General features: G+C 37.4%; 1 protein-coding gene across 1 annotated transcript in view; it reads left to right on the top strand.

The window, feature by feature from the left end:
• The window catches only part of LOC123316002 (neurotrimin-like), a 165,537-nt gene that overhangs the window by 109,777 nt on the left and 39,633 nt on the right, over positions 1-16,127 (top strand). Inside the window, exons 3-4 of the mRNA XM_044901912.1 lie at positions 363-570; positions 4,154-4,312. Of these exons, the coding sequence (XP_044757847.1) occupies positions 363-570; positions 4,154-4,312 (367 nt within the window). The remainder of the gene's footprint in view (positions 1-362; positions 571-4,153; positions 4,313-16,127) is intronic.

The raw sequence follows: 16,127 nt of genomic DNA, 5'->3' as shown, positions 1-16,127 counted from the left end.
ACTGCTTGTATCTATTTCTCATATTTGTTCATTATTCATGAGAAAGACAGTTTTTAAAAGGTATTTCCATACTTTTATTGTCGAACTATTTTTCGATAGATCAGCTCCATGGGCGCCCGCAGGGGGGGCCAGGGGGGGCCACGGCCCCCCCTGAGATTCTGATAGACACCGTTAGAGAAATTTTTCTTTCAGTAAAACTAATCGTAGATGATATTTTGCCCCCCCTGAGAAAAATTTCTGCGGGCGCCCATGATCAGCTCTATGCTAATTCGTTCTTAAAGATTCTTATCTCATACGTGATGAAACAACTATAGCTTTGTTATTTATTATCGAATCGATGTGACCTTAGTCTTCTATTTCAGGTGGCATGGTTAAGGGTGGATACTCAGACCATACTCACTATTCATAGTCACGTTATCACAAAAAATCACAGGATAGCAGTGACTCACGCGGAACATAAGCTTTGGTATCTGCACATAAAAGATGTCCGAGAGAGTGACAGAGGATGGTATATGTGTCAAATCAACACTGATCCTATGAAGAGTCAAGTGGGGTATTTGGACGTTGTTGGTGAGTTACATCTTTGATTCAAACCCCTCGAAATTTATTTTCTCCGCCTGTAGAACAGTGTGTAATGTGATAATAATATGTAATGTGAAATGGAATGTTAGAAGTATATTTTTGTTTTGGCTTATTATTACTCGCTTCATTTTACTTTTTCACAACATGCATTAGTCAACGAATGACCCAATTACTCATTTCCCTTGAATTTGTGTGATTGAATTTTTCTTTTTCAATAAAGAAGAAATAAGTTTTCGGCAGGTTTGTCCAATGCTAAATTTTTTGACCGCTTCAACAATTTCAGCCTTTTCTTTCTGAAACGTCTTTGGAAATGAAGATATAAAACTTCCCTTACTATGAATATATATATGATCTGGGTCATGACCCCAAACCAAATGAAGACCCCTCAAGTAAGAACTTGGAAACTGTTGCTGAATATCCAAAGCTTTCCCCATCGCAATAAAATGTTTACGCGACATAATCTAGCTGAAACTCATATAGTCAGTAATAAAAAGAGATAGGTAACATTATCGCGTGCATCTTTTTTATAAGCGCTCAAAACGGACGGTGAAGTAACAATAAATGTTTTATTACATCGCCACGCAGTATATGTAGCAGAAAAGATATTAGACTTACTTGTGCGGCAGCTACTAAAAAGTTGTAGCAGTGGCCGTTAGCTTTTAAATGTCCGTTAGGTGAGAGAAGAGGGTTAAATTTAAGGGATTTACCCACAATATGTAGGGATGTTTTCGTTCTAAATTAAGTATTTAATTTCGTTCACTACAATGTTTATGCCTATTTTCGATCAATACAAACCATATTCCAATTGGAATAAGTATAAATTAACCCTCTAATACCCAATTCCGCCTTGAGTCTGGTTGCATATATGTGGATACAAAATTATTCCCTGTGAGCAGTTTAGTTCAACTGCCCATGTCCGCCTTCAGTATAGGTTCATTTTGTGAGAACAGGTGTTAATGTAAATCAGTTAACTAGTTGCGAATAAAAGATGTAGATTATACATAAGCTAACTTGAAACGGATATAATTTTAAAAAAGGAAAAAAAAATTGGGCATTAGAGGGTTAATGGAGTTTATGTTATTTCCAATTCCTTGCAAACTTTCAAAACATGGGGTTTATTTGTAGACTGACCTGCTGTGACTAAATGCAGTCCCAAACGGTTTGAATCCGAGGTGAATTTGAACTATTTATTACATTCAAATTTGGGGATAAATCATCGGAAAGGAATTTCAACGAATATCCACCTCTAATGCTCCTGAAAAATAAAGTTCGGAACTTTTTCAATTCTGGAGTTCGGAAAACCTTAAATAGGCTCTAAAAAGGAAAGTGGGGAAAAGGAAGTGGAAAAACTCTGGGATTGAAAAGAATATCAGGAATTCTTGTTGGGGTTTAAGGTCCATGAAATTCGTAGCCGGTCAGTGAAATCATCACTTAAAGTTAGAATGAGGTTCTGGCCAGTGGCGTTCGTAAATTCCCACAACAGATCGATTGAACGAGTTCCTCAAGATTGTACCTCTCAATTTTTAAAGAAATTAACCAGTCAATACTTCCAAAATATATAAATATGGTAGTAATTATTAGTTCACTGTCATTCGCGATTTTAGATGTAGTATTTAATTGAATCTTGTTGAAGAACAACGAAGAGCAACTCTTCTAGTAATAAATCTCGAAGTTTCATCGATCTCGTTGCAACCGTTCGGCCTTGACAATTTTTTAACTGCCCCATCTTCTTGGGAATTTTTCGAAGGTCATTTTCTCCCAGAAATATCATGGTAGATATGAATGTGATACATATTCTGAAAGAGTAACCTGGTCTAGTTTTCAAAGGTGACCATGATCCCTATAACTTCCTCATGAAATGCTTTTAGAATCCTTATTCAGCGGTTAAAGTTAACTCTTTTATCGCCTACATAGTTTCATCACAAACCTATAGCACATCAGAACGTGCATTTGATCCTATTACGAATAAAATAAACAAAAACTACGGCATACCGATGAGTTTTTCTGCTTTCCGTTAATTAATTTTTTCGTTTCATTTCATAACATACACTGCGCAAAAAAATTAACGCACATTCTGAAAATTTCAATTTTAATTGAAGTTAACTCTACATTGACTTTATAACTTATTTTTTATGTTCTCTCGGAAGGTTTTGAACGAAACAAGACACATTGAATGGAAGAAAAATTCAGGATTTTAGCGAATCTTATGTGAAAGAAGAGAAATGAACAATTTTCAAAATACTGAAATGCTGATAAGTGATTTAATACTTGGTATTTCCACCCCTTGCGTTAATTACAGCTTGGCAACGACGGTTCATACTCAAAATGAGAAATCTTAAAATGTTCTGATCTAATTCTTCCCAGATTTCTCCGAGTTGGATTCCTAAGTCATTAAGAGTAGCTGGATGATTTTCTGAACTTCTCAGCCTTCAATTGAGGATGTCCCAAACCTGCTCAATCGGATTGAGATCTGGACTCCTTGCTGGCTATTCCATTCGAGAGACTTCAACCTTTTCAAGGTACTCCTGAACGATGCGCGCACGATGGGGTCTGGCATTATCGTCCATAAAAATGAAATTTTCACCAATGTATGGGGCAAATGGCACTACATGCTCTTCAAGAATGTTCCTTATATACTTATCATTCATAGCTCCATTATCAACGACCACTAGGTCTGTGCGAGCAGTCAAAGATATTCCACCCCATACCATAATCGATCCTCCCCCGAAACCAGTAGTATTCAGGAAATTGCACTGAGCATATCTTTCATGTGGACGTCTGTATACAAGGGAACGTCGATCACAATGGTAGAGACAGAATTTAGACTCATCCGTGAAGAGAACTCTTTCCCAATGGGCCTCTTCCCAATGGATATGCTCTCTCGCAAAATCCAAACGCCCCCTTCGATGGGCTGGGGTAAGAGCTGGGTCTCTTGCCGCGACACGGCAACCGTTGTCTCAACGAAGAAACTCTCAAGTAACGTTCTTGAATGGCAGTTGTTAACCGTAGTCTACCCTGTCCTGGTCTTCGGACATTCATACCTGTCTCCCTGAATCGATGCAACATTCTGGACCCACTTGTATGGAAAACTCCAAACCTTTCTGCAATTCTTGTGTATGTCCACCCTTCTTCTCGCAAAACTACCGCATGGGCACATTCCTCTTGGGTCAAATTGCGTGTTTCGCGTTGCATAGCGATCGAGTGTAGAAAATCAAACGAAAGAAAAACTATTGATCACTAGAATTGATCGAGAACAACTGCTTTCAGAATGGAGCCAATACATTCAAAATCTGATAATATCATCTTTTTTTATTCCTGCTGGGAAAAAACATCTGTATTGAAGAAAACCGTTGAAAGTGGATAACATATGCATGTATAATTCTGATAAAAATAATTATCATTGAGAACACCTTCAGTTGTAGAATAAATTTGAGATTTCCATAATGTGCGTTAATTTTTTTGCGCAGTGTATTATAGCTACTTATTATAATGCAAGAGATCATGAATTTTCTCATATTGGCTTGAACATGAACTCAAAAGAACCATAAGTTTCAACTGAAAATTTTTGCAGTTCCACCAGATATACTGGATTATCCGACAAGTACCGACATGGTGGTGAGAGAAGGTTCAAACGTCACCATGAGATGCGCAGCAACAGGATCTCCTGAACCAACAATCACCTGGCGCAGGGAAGGAGGAGAATACATTCCTATAGGAACAGGAAAAGAAGGTAAGGGTTTTATACATTGTTGCCTTCTTTCAACATGTTGATAATAATTGATATCGATCATAATAATAGGTTCGAATATTTCCCTGTTACATATCTCCGAGAAGCATCGAAATATTAGTAAGATCAATGAAAATGAATTTAATGAAAATATATTTGTATTTCGTATAAATACAAACGAAGCTTCTACCTAGAATCCAGTTTGATGGTTAATGAATGCTTTTCAACCCCGAGTTTCCTTCGGAATTTCCTCTCAGACCTGACTACCTTGTTTCATTCGAATGTGTACTAGAACACACTCTCATGTTACTGAAATTATACAATCATTTGCGTCTCCTCCAGTCAACGGTGCGGTTTACAGAAACACGAATCGCTTAATTAAGATGCTTCCTATTCGCCTGGGAAATTTAGTGAGGTTAGGTTTATGATAGTTACACATAATTATGTCCAGATGATAATCTTAGTATATTGTGCCTTCAAGCATCCAGACCACTCAACTAATCTACATCGCATATATCCTCATGGTGCCTCAAGACGTTATTATATCTTGATTCTATCCGAGTTTATCATACCAAATTCAATTTAGGTTCTTTCTGAACAGCGAAATAATTATTTGAGATTCGAAACACAAAGTTCTGTTTTCACATTGAACATAACAGATAAGGATTGATGAGTCCGGCTCTGGAATATTGAAATAATTTATATTTCTATGAATAGATATCAGCATGTGTCAATAACTTCCCTAATTTCAATAAATTACATGGGTATGTTCGGCTTTGATGATGATCCCAGTATTTCCATGAATTTCTCACATCACCCTTCAGTTTTCTGAAAAAAATCAATTTTTTGTATACTTCATTCACTTTTATTTTAGCAGTCGGTTGGCCATGGAAATTTGACACATTTCACTCTGTATAGTACGAAAATGTGGAGTTATGAAGCTTGTCAAAACATTTTTGGATTTTAAATCAACGCTATGTTGCCCATTCTACGTAAAAGTTTCTGTTATTACGTATTTTATCACGATGTCGAATCTCTTCGGAAAATATAGATCCTTTCGTTTGCATAAAAAGTGTAGCACCGTGTAGAGATGTAGATAAACTACACCTCCTCTACATTGGTGTAAATTGAACCTATTTGTGACGAACATAATTGAAGTTTATACAAACTGATTGAAGGCATACCAAATCCAGTTATTTGCATGGAAAATACAAGAGATCAGTATAATATCATAATATGCATTAGCTTGAGGAGAGTTAATGTTCGTTATCTTCTTTGGCTTACATCATTTGTAGATTTCAAAAATATTAACCCGAAGATGAAATGCAAATGATGCAGTGGTTGGGAATGGGTATCTCCCGAAGGAATTAATGGATAATTTCAAGAATGTTAAATTCTTCAACAAAAATCATCTTGCATCAATATAATTAAAAGGAATTGAAGGAAGTTTCAAGTTAATATGAACTTCACCTTTGAACAAAAATTTCACATGAATAAACAAGTAACAGAGCAACTTGCTCGTATTTATTAGTACCTTAAGACATTTACATTGTATAGGACAAGTCAAATGAAAAAGAGAAAAATCTATTTTAGGAAACTTATTCTCCGATGACATTTATCGAAAATCCTGTAGTAAACTTTTCGCATTAATTCAATCAAACATAAAATTCTCAAATGCCACCACTCTTTTGAGTCTCCCAATAGAAGGAAATTCTTTGTCATCCTCTTCATTCACAATCTTTCTGATTGTGGAAATATCCAGCTGAAATATAAATCGTTTAGATTCAGATGAAACATTATATAAATTCTCTCACATTGAATATGTTCGCTACCGTCTGACGTATCAATATCAAGGTATAACTTTTTGAATGAGCGGACTTGAATTCTAAATAGCACTTCCTGAAACCCTGTCTCTTTTTTCAATCACTTTCGGCATTTTCGTAATAAAAATTGATATTAATTGTGACAACGGCGTTATGGCATTAACGACATTTAATGAGTGCCAACCTAACTTCGTTCTAGTTACAAAAACTTGAGAAAATTATTTCATGGCCAACCGACTGCTAAAATAAATTGGAATGAAGTATAGTCAATCCGAACTCAGCTAGTCCTACCCCATCTCTGACAGAAATTTGTACAGTTATTCCCGGGATACCCTGTAGACCTGTAGGGTATATCCTCTTCAACGAGTAGACTAAAGGTGTAATGGGTATGGCGAGTATGTACAGTTGAACCGCTTGTGATTGTACAACACCCTCGATTTTCGAACCTGCTCAATTCCCTTTGACAAACCTTAATTGCTGTCCGATAAACTCGAAAAACTAAATTATTTTTTCGCGAAAGAATATGAAAATCGGTTATCTATATAGATAACAATATTGTTATTCTTCTATCTGTAGCAAAAGGAAGAACTACATGAAAGCCAACCCCGAACAATTTTCTGTTGGACTCATGCCTCAACGTATTGATTTCGGTCCTGAAATATATTCCCAGAAATTAGGTAAATTCGAATTTACACGTTACTCCTATTTCCCGGTGCTTTATTCGGAACGGAAAGAGCTCATTCAGTGAACTTTTGCCACTGAGGACTTGGATCAATATCAGTTCACCAGAGAAATTAGCTGGCCATCGTCAGAAAGACATCTCGCAACCGCTGATTCCACCAAGTCTGCATTTGACGTTTCGTTTGAAGGGATTCTGGGTATCAAAGAGATTGTAAGTCAATACTCTGTTCTGACGGTCTAGATATCCATGAAAATTACCACTAGAGAACGTTCTCGTTTCATTGGGTATAACTCCGGATCTATTTTCATGGATTAGGATAGCCAATTTATCGAATGCGATCGTCTGGAAGTTTACACAAACTCTGTTGGGTTCATGAGACTATAAGCACTAGGATCATAAATGGGGGAAATCAACTAAAATAATTCAGGACAAAGTCTGAAAAGATGAAAGTATAATTTAACTATTCTGAGTGAGTTGCTGATATCCTTATTCATTTCCATTCACTGCTGTATCCCGTTACCGAGAATAAATCTACAAAAAGACTCAAAAACAAAACTATCGGTGCGATCAAACTTATAGTTTCTTAGGGCTACTTGCGACTGTGTGCCCTCCTTTGACTGAAGAGACCCAACGATGACCTACAGATCCTTCCACACTCCGGCAATGGATAGCTATAGTCACCAACCAGACTTGACAGCAGCATTATTCTTCTCGAGTCTCCATTATAACTTTGGACCAAAGACATCCACTATGATCTGTCTAACGCCAGTTGTTCCCAGTTTCAATTAGTATTAACTGATTTTAGGGATTGATGTAGTATATCCTTAAACCGCATAAACTGGCCTCTTGTTTTCCGAGCTCCCTCTGTGAATTCGCCATACAGAGCTATTTTGGGGAGTCTTGTGTCTTGCATCCTCAGAATGAGGCCGCTCTATCTGAGTCGGGCTCTCGTTACTTGAGTCTCAATTGTTTTACAACTCGCGCGCTGCAAGACTTCTGCATTTGAAACTTTATGGGAGCATCTGCATGTGCATTATTTGTCTTAGATGATGTTGATGCGTTTGTTCAAGCTGTTTAATATGTCGCCTGTAGGGCATCCAGCTTTCGCTTCCGTAAAGGAGCTTTGGGAGGACCACTGTTTTGTAAACAACTGTCTTGGTCTTTAGATTAAGAACGTGATTTTGAAACACTCTGTCCTTTAGCTTCCAGAATGCCTGTGATGCCGAATTGATACGCTTGTGTATTTCCGTGTTAGCCCTAGTATTTATGAAGCTTCCTAAGTATTTGAACTGCTCGACCGGTTCTAGAGTTCCATACTCCAGGCTGATATCTGTTTGAAGGCTTTCTGGCGGACTTACCAGGATTTTGGTTTTGTCGATATTGAGTCTAAGGCCTAAAGCTTCGTATATATGTTTATAGGTATCCAACATTATCTGTAGATTCTCTGAGCTGCTAGCGATAAGTGCGCCTGCATATTGAAGTTCCGTGATAAACTTTTTACGTATTTTTATTCTGAGGCGCTTCAGGCTAAACAGGCCTCCATCAAATCTAAATCTTATTCAGTAGTTTTTTACTACAGCTTGTATTTCGCTATCACATGAAAGCGTCTTACGGTAAGTCAAGGTAATACTAAGCTACTCCGATATACAGAGAGTGAGTAAAAAGTTGACAGTGACGTTAAGAAACGAAATGGCTTCTCTCTTGGATAAATGTATGGAATTTATGTGGCTGCTACTTGATGAAAATCCATAATTGAACTAAAAACTGAAATGGCTACTTTACACGTTTCGCTATAACGAAATCATCTTCAGAAGAGTGGAGGTAAACAATTGACCTCCCTGAAAACCATGTAGTGGTTAAATTAAAACTGATATAACTAAGCGAACTTTCAAAGTGCCTTGCTGCACGAAATGTTCGGTAACTTCAGACTGGAAGCATAGAAATGATATATAAGGACTATATTTGTAGATACCATAACATTCACCTCCATTTCTCCTGACAATAAATCAGTGAATCCTCGGGTACGAAAACAAACAAGAATCGAATGATAAATTCCAGCTACAGTCACAGATTTGAAAATTTCATCCTCATCACGTACAGTGTTACATCGAGCTGTTAAACTTTTCGGGGCATTGAAGCGTTCAGGTGTTTACAGACCGTGGTCAAGCGGAAAGGCCCGTTTACCCCAACTTCCAGCACGTGATTGGAGAAGGACGCTTGAAACTCGACAACAATATGGATGTCTTACTTGCTTCGTTTTACTTATCCTCTTGAAGTCTTTCGTTGGCGGATTTTTCAATGACAATTAAATTGGCAGTTATTTTCTTCCTTATGTCAGAGGAGGCTACGTCCTTCTTGACGTTGAGTAAATAATTGGGTATCAATCATGGGTCGAAGAAAAGGCATGAGCAAAATAGTCTACTTCTGAAAGTTGTTTTTCATGTAGGTACTCTGTAGTTAAACAAGTAATATCAGACGTTCATTGAAATTATATGAGATCCCATCTCGTTTGTTATTATCAGGGTAGAGAATGCTTCATTTTTCATTATCCTACTTGTTTTTTGTTGTACTGTTGTACACAGTTGTTTCGAAGTCGATAACGATAGAAAAACAAAAATTTTCCATTTGGAACAGTAAACTGCGAGAGGCCCAGTTTCACAATATATGGTTAACCCAAAGTTATGTAGTGACCAGTGGTTAAATCAAAAATTCTGTTTCACAAAGTGTTGTTTATCGTTTCACCTAAAGTTAACCTGGACATAGAATTTTCGTGGCGTATGCTTTTCTGCATAGATAACATATTTTGAGCTCTGTCAGAGACAATTCAGCATTTCTTCGAGATTACTGGTTAGGAAGCGTTTCAGATGTATTGGGTGTTTATTAGTTATTATTTACGAACATCGTGGTCGGTTATGATGTAAATACTCATAGTAGTGATGAGGAAACCGTGAGGCCCAGAAGATTTGGAGGTAGGAGGAATTATTTTGAGGAATTTGTCGAACTGGATTTCTTCTATAGATTCAGAAATATAGTGGAAAGGAAGGCATTTGGAAGAGAAGAATCTAGAATCAAGCAATGATTAAGTCCTCAGTTTTTTATAACATAACTTGTGATGAAAATGAAGGACAACCTCCTTCAGGAGGAGAAGAAGCAATGACTTTATATCAAAATGTTGCTGTGCCCCCTATAGGGGATCAAGAATTATTGTCAAATAATAGAACTAGAAGGACTAGACTGAATCTTATGAATAGTTATTATGCAAATATGTTGAATTAGAGTGATGAAATTCAAACTCAAATAATCAATAAAAATAGGCATTTGAAGAATTGTTGAGGAAAACATCTCATAGGTAGGAGATATAAATTATTTAAGGAACTTTAAGTTATAAATGCAAAACTCAATTTCGTTTGAATTTTTCAATGAAGTAATAATTTCTAATGGTTCAGCACAGTTGCACTGTTTTTCCTTATTTCGCACAAGAAAAAACGAACGCTTCAGCTTCACCTAAATCAAAATCCAAATGAAAAATACCCTGTAGGCAATTATGAAACTCAAATCGGCACAGAACATTTTCTGTAATATTCATAACAGTTTCTATATTCTAAAGTTCTTGTTTCACAGAAATACGAAATGTCAGTATTAAATAACCCAAAAGTAGATCTATACTACACAAAAAACACTACCAACCCTCAGAAACAAATTTCAACCGATGGTCAAATAACCATCACTCATTTTTTGTTGTGAAACGATCAGCTTTTTGAACCTTGGATTAACTCACAGGTGGTGGTTAACAAACCACCACTGGTTACCAATGATTGTGAAACTGGGCCTTAGTGTAGCAGAGTAGTAAATCTGTCACATGTCCTGTAGAATTTGAAATACTCTCCTATTGAAGGCTATTCAAAGTTAGAAAAGATCTTAAACGTTCTCTCTTTTAGTCATCCAAATTTTCTTTCAATCTACAGAGATATTGAGAAATCTATATGATCTACTTTATAGTAGGTCAGTTAGCTTTTACAGGATGTAATCAAAAATTCTTCCCATTTTCGACTTCCCATAATTCAGAATGGGTGCATTTCCCGACCCCATCACGAAATGTTGATGTTTTCGGACTTAAATTCACTTAGTTTTGGCCGCAAAATCAGTGAATACTTCGTAGTTCAGTATTGGGCCTTCTTTTATATTATAACTTGCATTAAGCAAAATGTATCTTTCAAGTGGCCTATTGAATTTTTGGCCGCTCGTTATGTAGCTAAGAACTTATTGTTTATGCTCAAAACAGACTTCGTACAGTATGCGCTCTGTAAGTTCACGGGAAGGTCATACAAAAAGTAAGAACATAAATATTGACCAAAATATAGGAAAATTGAAATTTCGGATGCTAAGGGCTGAATCGGTTACAAGTTAATTACCTCCAACTTTATGTATTCAAGGATCTTCAAATATTCAATTCAACTTCCCATCCGTAGCAGAGGTCTACCGTTATTACTTCCTGTTGGATATTGAAACGATGTTCCAAATGAGGCAATTTCTGTTACGTCTCAGTATCATAGCTTTGCCTGGATTTTCCAGAACCTCCGTAACTTCTAGACTCTGACACCGTCTAAGCGGGAGACGTTCTCTATTGTTTGTTGCATTCATTAAGATTTTCCGATAATGGCAATTGCCATAATTCACCGCAAAACAACCACAAGAGGCAATTCGCGCCACCCTCAACAACTCGAGGACGTTAATGAAGTACTCAGATAGCGGACCGGCAAGAATTTCACCCACTACAAGTGACTGCTATAAATAAGTGTTGAAGTTCAAAATAGATTTGCACGCTCAACTTCAGGAGATTGTTATATTGCTACGTTTCATTAGTATTCGAGCCGGTTGATTATGTTTCATTAGGAGATATTCGCGGCTGATACGGATGAATAATAGTTTTTTGCCGTTTGCTGGAGTGGTTTTGATAACTTCAGTTATCCACTGAGAATTCTTGAATATTTTACTAACACGCCTTTCTAGTTATTACTATTATATGGTTTCACTAAGAGATTCGCGAATATATTGGTTGAGTTCTAAATTTAGCTTCTAGGAGCTCCTAGATTGTTTCTAATTTAGGTATGTAGGTGATCAAAAATTGGTAACATATGTTTCGTTCGATTCAGGTTTCTTCAGATTCTCTGTAAGTTTCTCCGGTATCGGGCCTGTTGATGAAATGACAATAGGGATGGTCTTCATATCTCTCAATTTCCATTGTCCCCTGTTTTTTCCTCGAGGTCTCTGTATTTTGAAATCTTTTCGATGTGCCTATCTAGTAGTATATGACTTTAGCCTTGCGGCTTCCACACTCCTCTCCAGAGGAATCCCAGATATCTCAGATATCAAAAGGTTGTTGTTGGAGCCCTTTCCAGGTTTTCGGGCTCGTGGTGGTGGTCGGGTCCGGGTCGCTCCTCGGCTCCCTGCCGCCGGTTGAATTCCTGCTCCACCCGCACTTCCTGTCGGAGCAGACGGTGTTCCTCTGAATTTCCCATGTACTTGCGTACAGTTCTCGCCGTTCCCAGCAGTACTGCCTTCTGCATGACTCTATAGATATTTTCGTCCAACTGAAGTTTCCTCAAGTTCTCTAGTAGTTTCTTCGTTATCAGGCTTGTAGATGATATAGCAATAAGAATGGTCTTGATATCTTTCAGCTTCCACTGTCTTCTGGTTCGTTCCTCGAGATCTCTGTACTTTGAAATTTTTTCAGTGTGCCTATCTAGAAGATTGTTATTATTTGGAATCGCCACATCGATGAATAGTGCTCTGTCCTCATCCTTATTGAGCAATATGAGGTCTGGTCTATTGTGGGTTATTTTCCGGTCTGTGAGAACCGTGTGATCCCAGTAAAGCTTGTGATGTTCATTATCCAATACAGCATCCGGATGGTAATTGTAATAAGGAACCTTTTTCGAACTTAGAAGTTGGTGTTTCACTGCCAATTCTTGGTGAAGAATCTTTCATGTCTATTTTTGTACTCCGTGCCCGTGAACTTCTGACATCCCCCGGTAATGTGCTGGATAGTTTCATGTGTCGCACAGCCATAACGACAGCTATCATTCGCCACTGAGGCATCCTTGGCGATATATTTCATGTAGTTCCTTGTTGGAATCACCTGATCCTGGATGGCGAGCATGAAGCCCTCTGTCTCAGGAAACAACCCTCCAGAAGTCAACCAGTAGTTCGACGCCGATATGTCGACGTAATCATGGTTGACCTCGTTCTGGTGCCTTCCATGCAAAGGTTTGCCAATCAGTTTCTGCATTTTACTTTCTGCAAAGTGTTCGACGGTTTCCAAGTGGTCCTGCTGTAGCTTTAACGGTGTAGAACTATCAGCAACACAAAATACTTGATTGAGTTATGATGAAGCAGCCTTGCTCAGTAAATATTTTCGAAGTCCTTCAATTTCCTGGGACATACGGTTAGACAAATCAACAATTCCTCTACCCCCAAGATGTCGTGGCAGCTCGGTCCGTTCTATTGAGCTTTTGGGGTGATATTTATTGTACTTAGTCAGCATTGTCCTTATTTTTCTCTGTAAGGCTGCTTAATCGGTGGTGGTCCAAGAGATGATACCGAATGAGTAGCTCAGCGCCGAGCAAGCATAGGTATTATTATTATTTTTATTATCGTTATTATCTGTTTGATCTCGTGGGTCCCCCACTATGGGAGGTAGGTCCGCTAAAAGCTATTTCAAAGTTAAGGATAATTCTTATGATACAAGATCAGAGTTTTACTTTTCCTGATGAAACAATATCTTTCACCATCGGATGAATCATTAATCATTGATAATAAATCTGACTGTTTCCACTAAATAACTATGAACAGTAATAAAGGTAGAAATTACTTTCTCCCAATTCTTACGATGTTCGAAAAAACGATATTGACTGAAAGCTGAGTGACAAATTAATCCTAAATGATGTTGATGTTTGAAGGCAATAAAAAGTGGAGTCACTCAGGAATTGCTTTCACATAAAGGGCATAACGAACAAAGAGGAAAATATCATAAGAATCCAATTATGCAAACCTCTTTTCGATCGATTCTCTTCTTATTTATTTCAAAGAGGAAAACTCGAGACGTAACCAAGGTATTTCGAAACCTCCAGGGTTTCTGCAAACTCGATTATGCATGTTTCATCCTATTAAATTCTTCGTCCGAATTCATAAATTGGATTGAAGGGTGAAGAGATCAAAAATGCTGAAGGTTCACTTCCACTTGAATTCTACATCTTGTGATTGGTTAATTTTTCCATTGTTTTCCGATCAGAACGAATATATTTGGACTGTAATCACTTCCCCAGTCCCAAATCAGAGGTGCAGAAAACACGAACGTTTTTGAAGGCGAAAAGAGATATATTGAACATTTTCGAATAAATTGAGTATTTTGAGAGGAACGAAGAATTTGAACTGAGCGTCAGGTTACCTAGCTACGAGGATGTATTGATATCTAGTTAGGCTAGACCAGTTCCATGCATAAAAAAAATATTGCATTACCATAGCAACGAACAGTAACTCATTAGAAGTGTCAGTGTGAAGTTTGAGGTCGGAAAAGTAAACCAGAGTTACCCAATTAATTAAAAGAAAGAAGATGTCTACCGAAATTGTGAAAATCGAAAAATTCGAGTATCGAGCCATCATCAAGTACCTGTATTTAAAAGGTTATGAGGTAAGCAGATTTACGAATATATGCTTAATACCCTTGGTGATCAATGTCCTTCGTATGCGACCGTGACAAATTAAACTGCAAACTTCAAAAGAGGTAAATTTTCCATTGAAGATGATGGCCGATCGGGAAGGCCAGTTTCTGTGTCAGTCCCCGAAAATAGCGATGCAGTTTATGACATGATTTTATCAGACCGTCGAATTGGGCTAAAACGGATATCTGAAACACTGAATAGTTCATACGAACGCGTTCATCATGTAGTTCAGGTCAATTTAGACATGAAAACAATTGCTGCAAAATGGATCCTCAAATGTTTGAATATTTACCAAAAGCGTGCAAGCGTAGAAGTATTGCGTTCGATCTGTGCTCGATTTGAAAACTTCTTAAACCGAATTGTTACTATGGATGAGGTTTGGTTACATTTCTACGATTTAGAAATAAAGCAACAATCGATGAAATGGCGACACTTTGGTTCTCCAAGAACTAAGAAGTTTCGTGTCCAAAAATCTGCTGGAAAAGTTCTTGCTTCAGTTTTTTGCGATTGCCATGGAGTAATCATAATTGATTTTTTGGATGAGGGTAGAACAATAACCGGAGATTACTATTTGACATTGCTGACCACTCTACGGGAAAAAATTCAAAAGGAAAAGACACGGGAAGCTATCCAAAGGTGTTTTGTTTTTGCAGGACAACGCCCTACAAGAATGCCATGCAAAAAATCCGTGATTTAGGGTTTGAATTAGGTTCTAGAACACCTCCCTTATTCACCAGATTTGGCTCCAGCCTCATATCATCTCTTTCCTCAACTGAAAAACAGTTTAAAAGGTCGTAAATTTTCTTCCAACGAGAAGGTATAAAAGCTGTAGAGGTCTGATTTGCAGGGCGAGAAGAATATTTTTTTTAAGCCTAGAGACGTTGCAGGTTCGCTGTAATAAATGTATCCAATTAAGAGTAGAATGTGTTAAGCAATAAAATATTTTGACATTGAAATTTTGTTTGGTTCTATAGTAGGCTAAGAATTTTTCAATATATCCTCGTATACTCTATGTTTAGTATTCTGATTATGACATTGCAATTTTGTTAATGGATCAGACTATGCTTTCTGAATATGGTAGCTAACACTCTGTGGGATATGACAGAGAGAATTAAAAAATATGAGATAGAAAACGTTGAGGTGAAGGTAACTTCATTCATGGAACGACAAGATAAGAGAATAAGAGCAAAATACAGTGCGAGTCTTTGTCTTGTACAAATGTTTTAACATTAGATCCTTAAGGTCAAAAGAAACACTTTTTCTTCATACCATTTTTTTCGAATCAGCTAAACCTAGAGAGACTCGTGGACAACAATCTTCCGGGTAAGCTGAGTTGGAATTCGTTTAACTTCTAAATTTAGCAAGAAAGCCATGCTTCGAACATTCAGCAAGATGGCGCAACTTGTCAATCTCCCCTAAATTATGACAGTTTTGTGTGACTGTTCCTGGACCATCCCCAGATTTAATGACATAAATAATCCGTCATTCAGTGTTGTCTGAAGACGAAGGATAGGTGTACAATGTTGAATTTATATAAAAATTGTTGGCTCTATTTGAAATACTTCAATTAACGAACCTGCAAAGATCAGACG

The sequence above is a fragment of the Coccinella septempunctata genome, chromosome 6 (genome assembly GCF_907165205.1).
Source record: "Coccinella septempunctata chromosome 6, icCocSept1.1, whole genome shotgun sequence".
Classification (NCBI taxonomy): Eukaryota; Metazoa; Arthropoda; class Insecta; order Coleoptera; family Coccinellidae; genus Coccinella; species Coccinella septempunctata.
The sequence above is the reverse complement of the archived record's forward strand: the minus strand, read 5'-3'. Positions and strand labels throughout refer to the sequence as shown.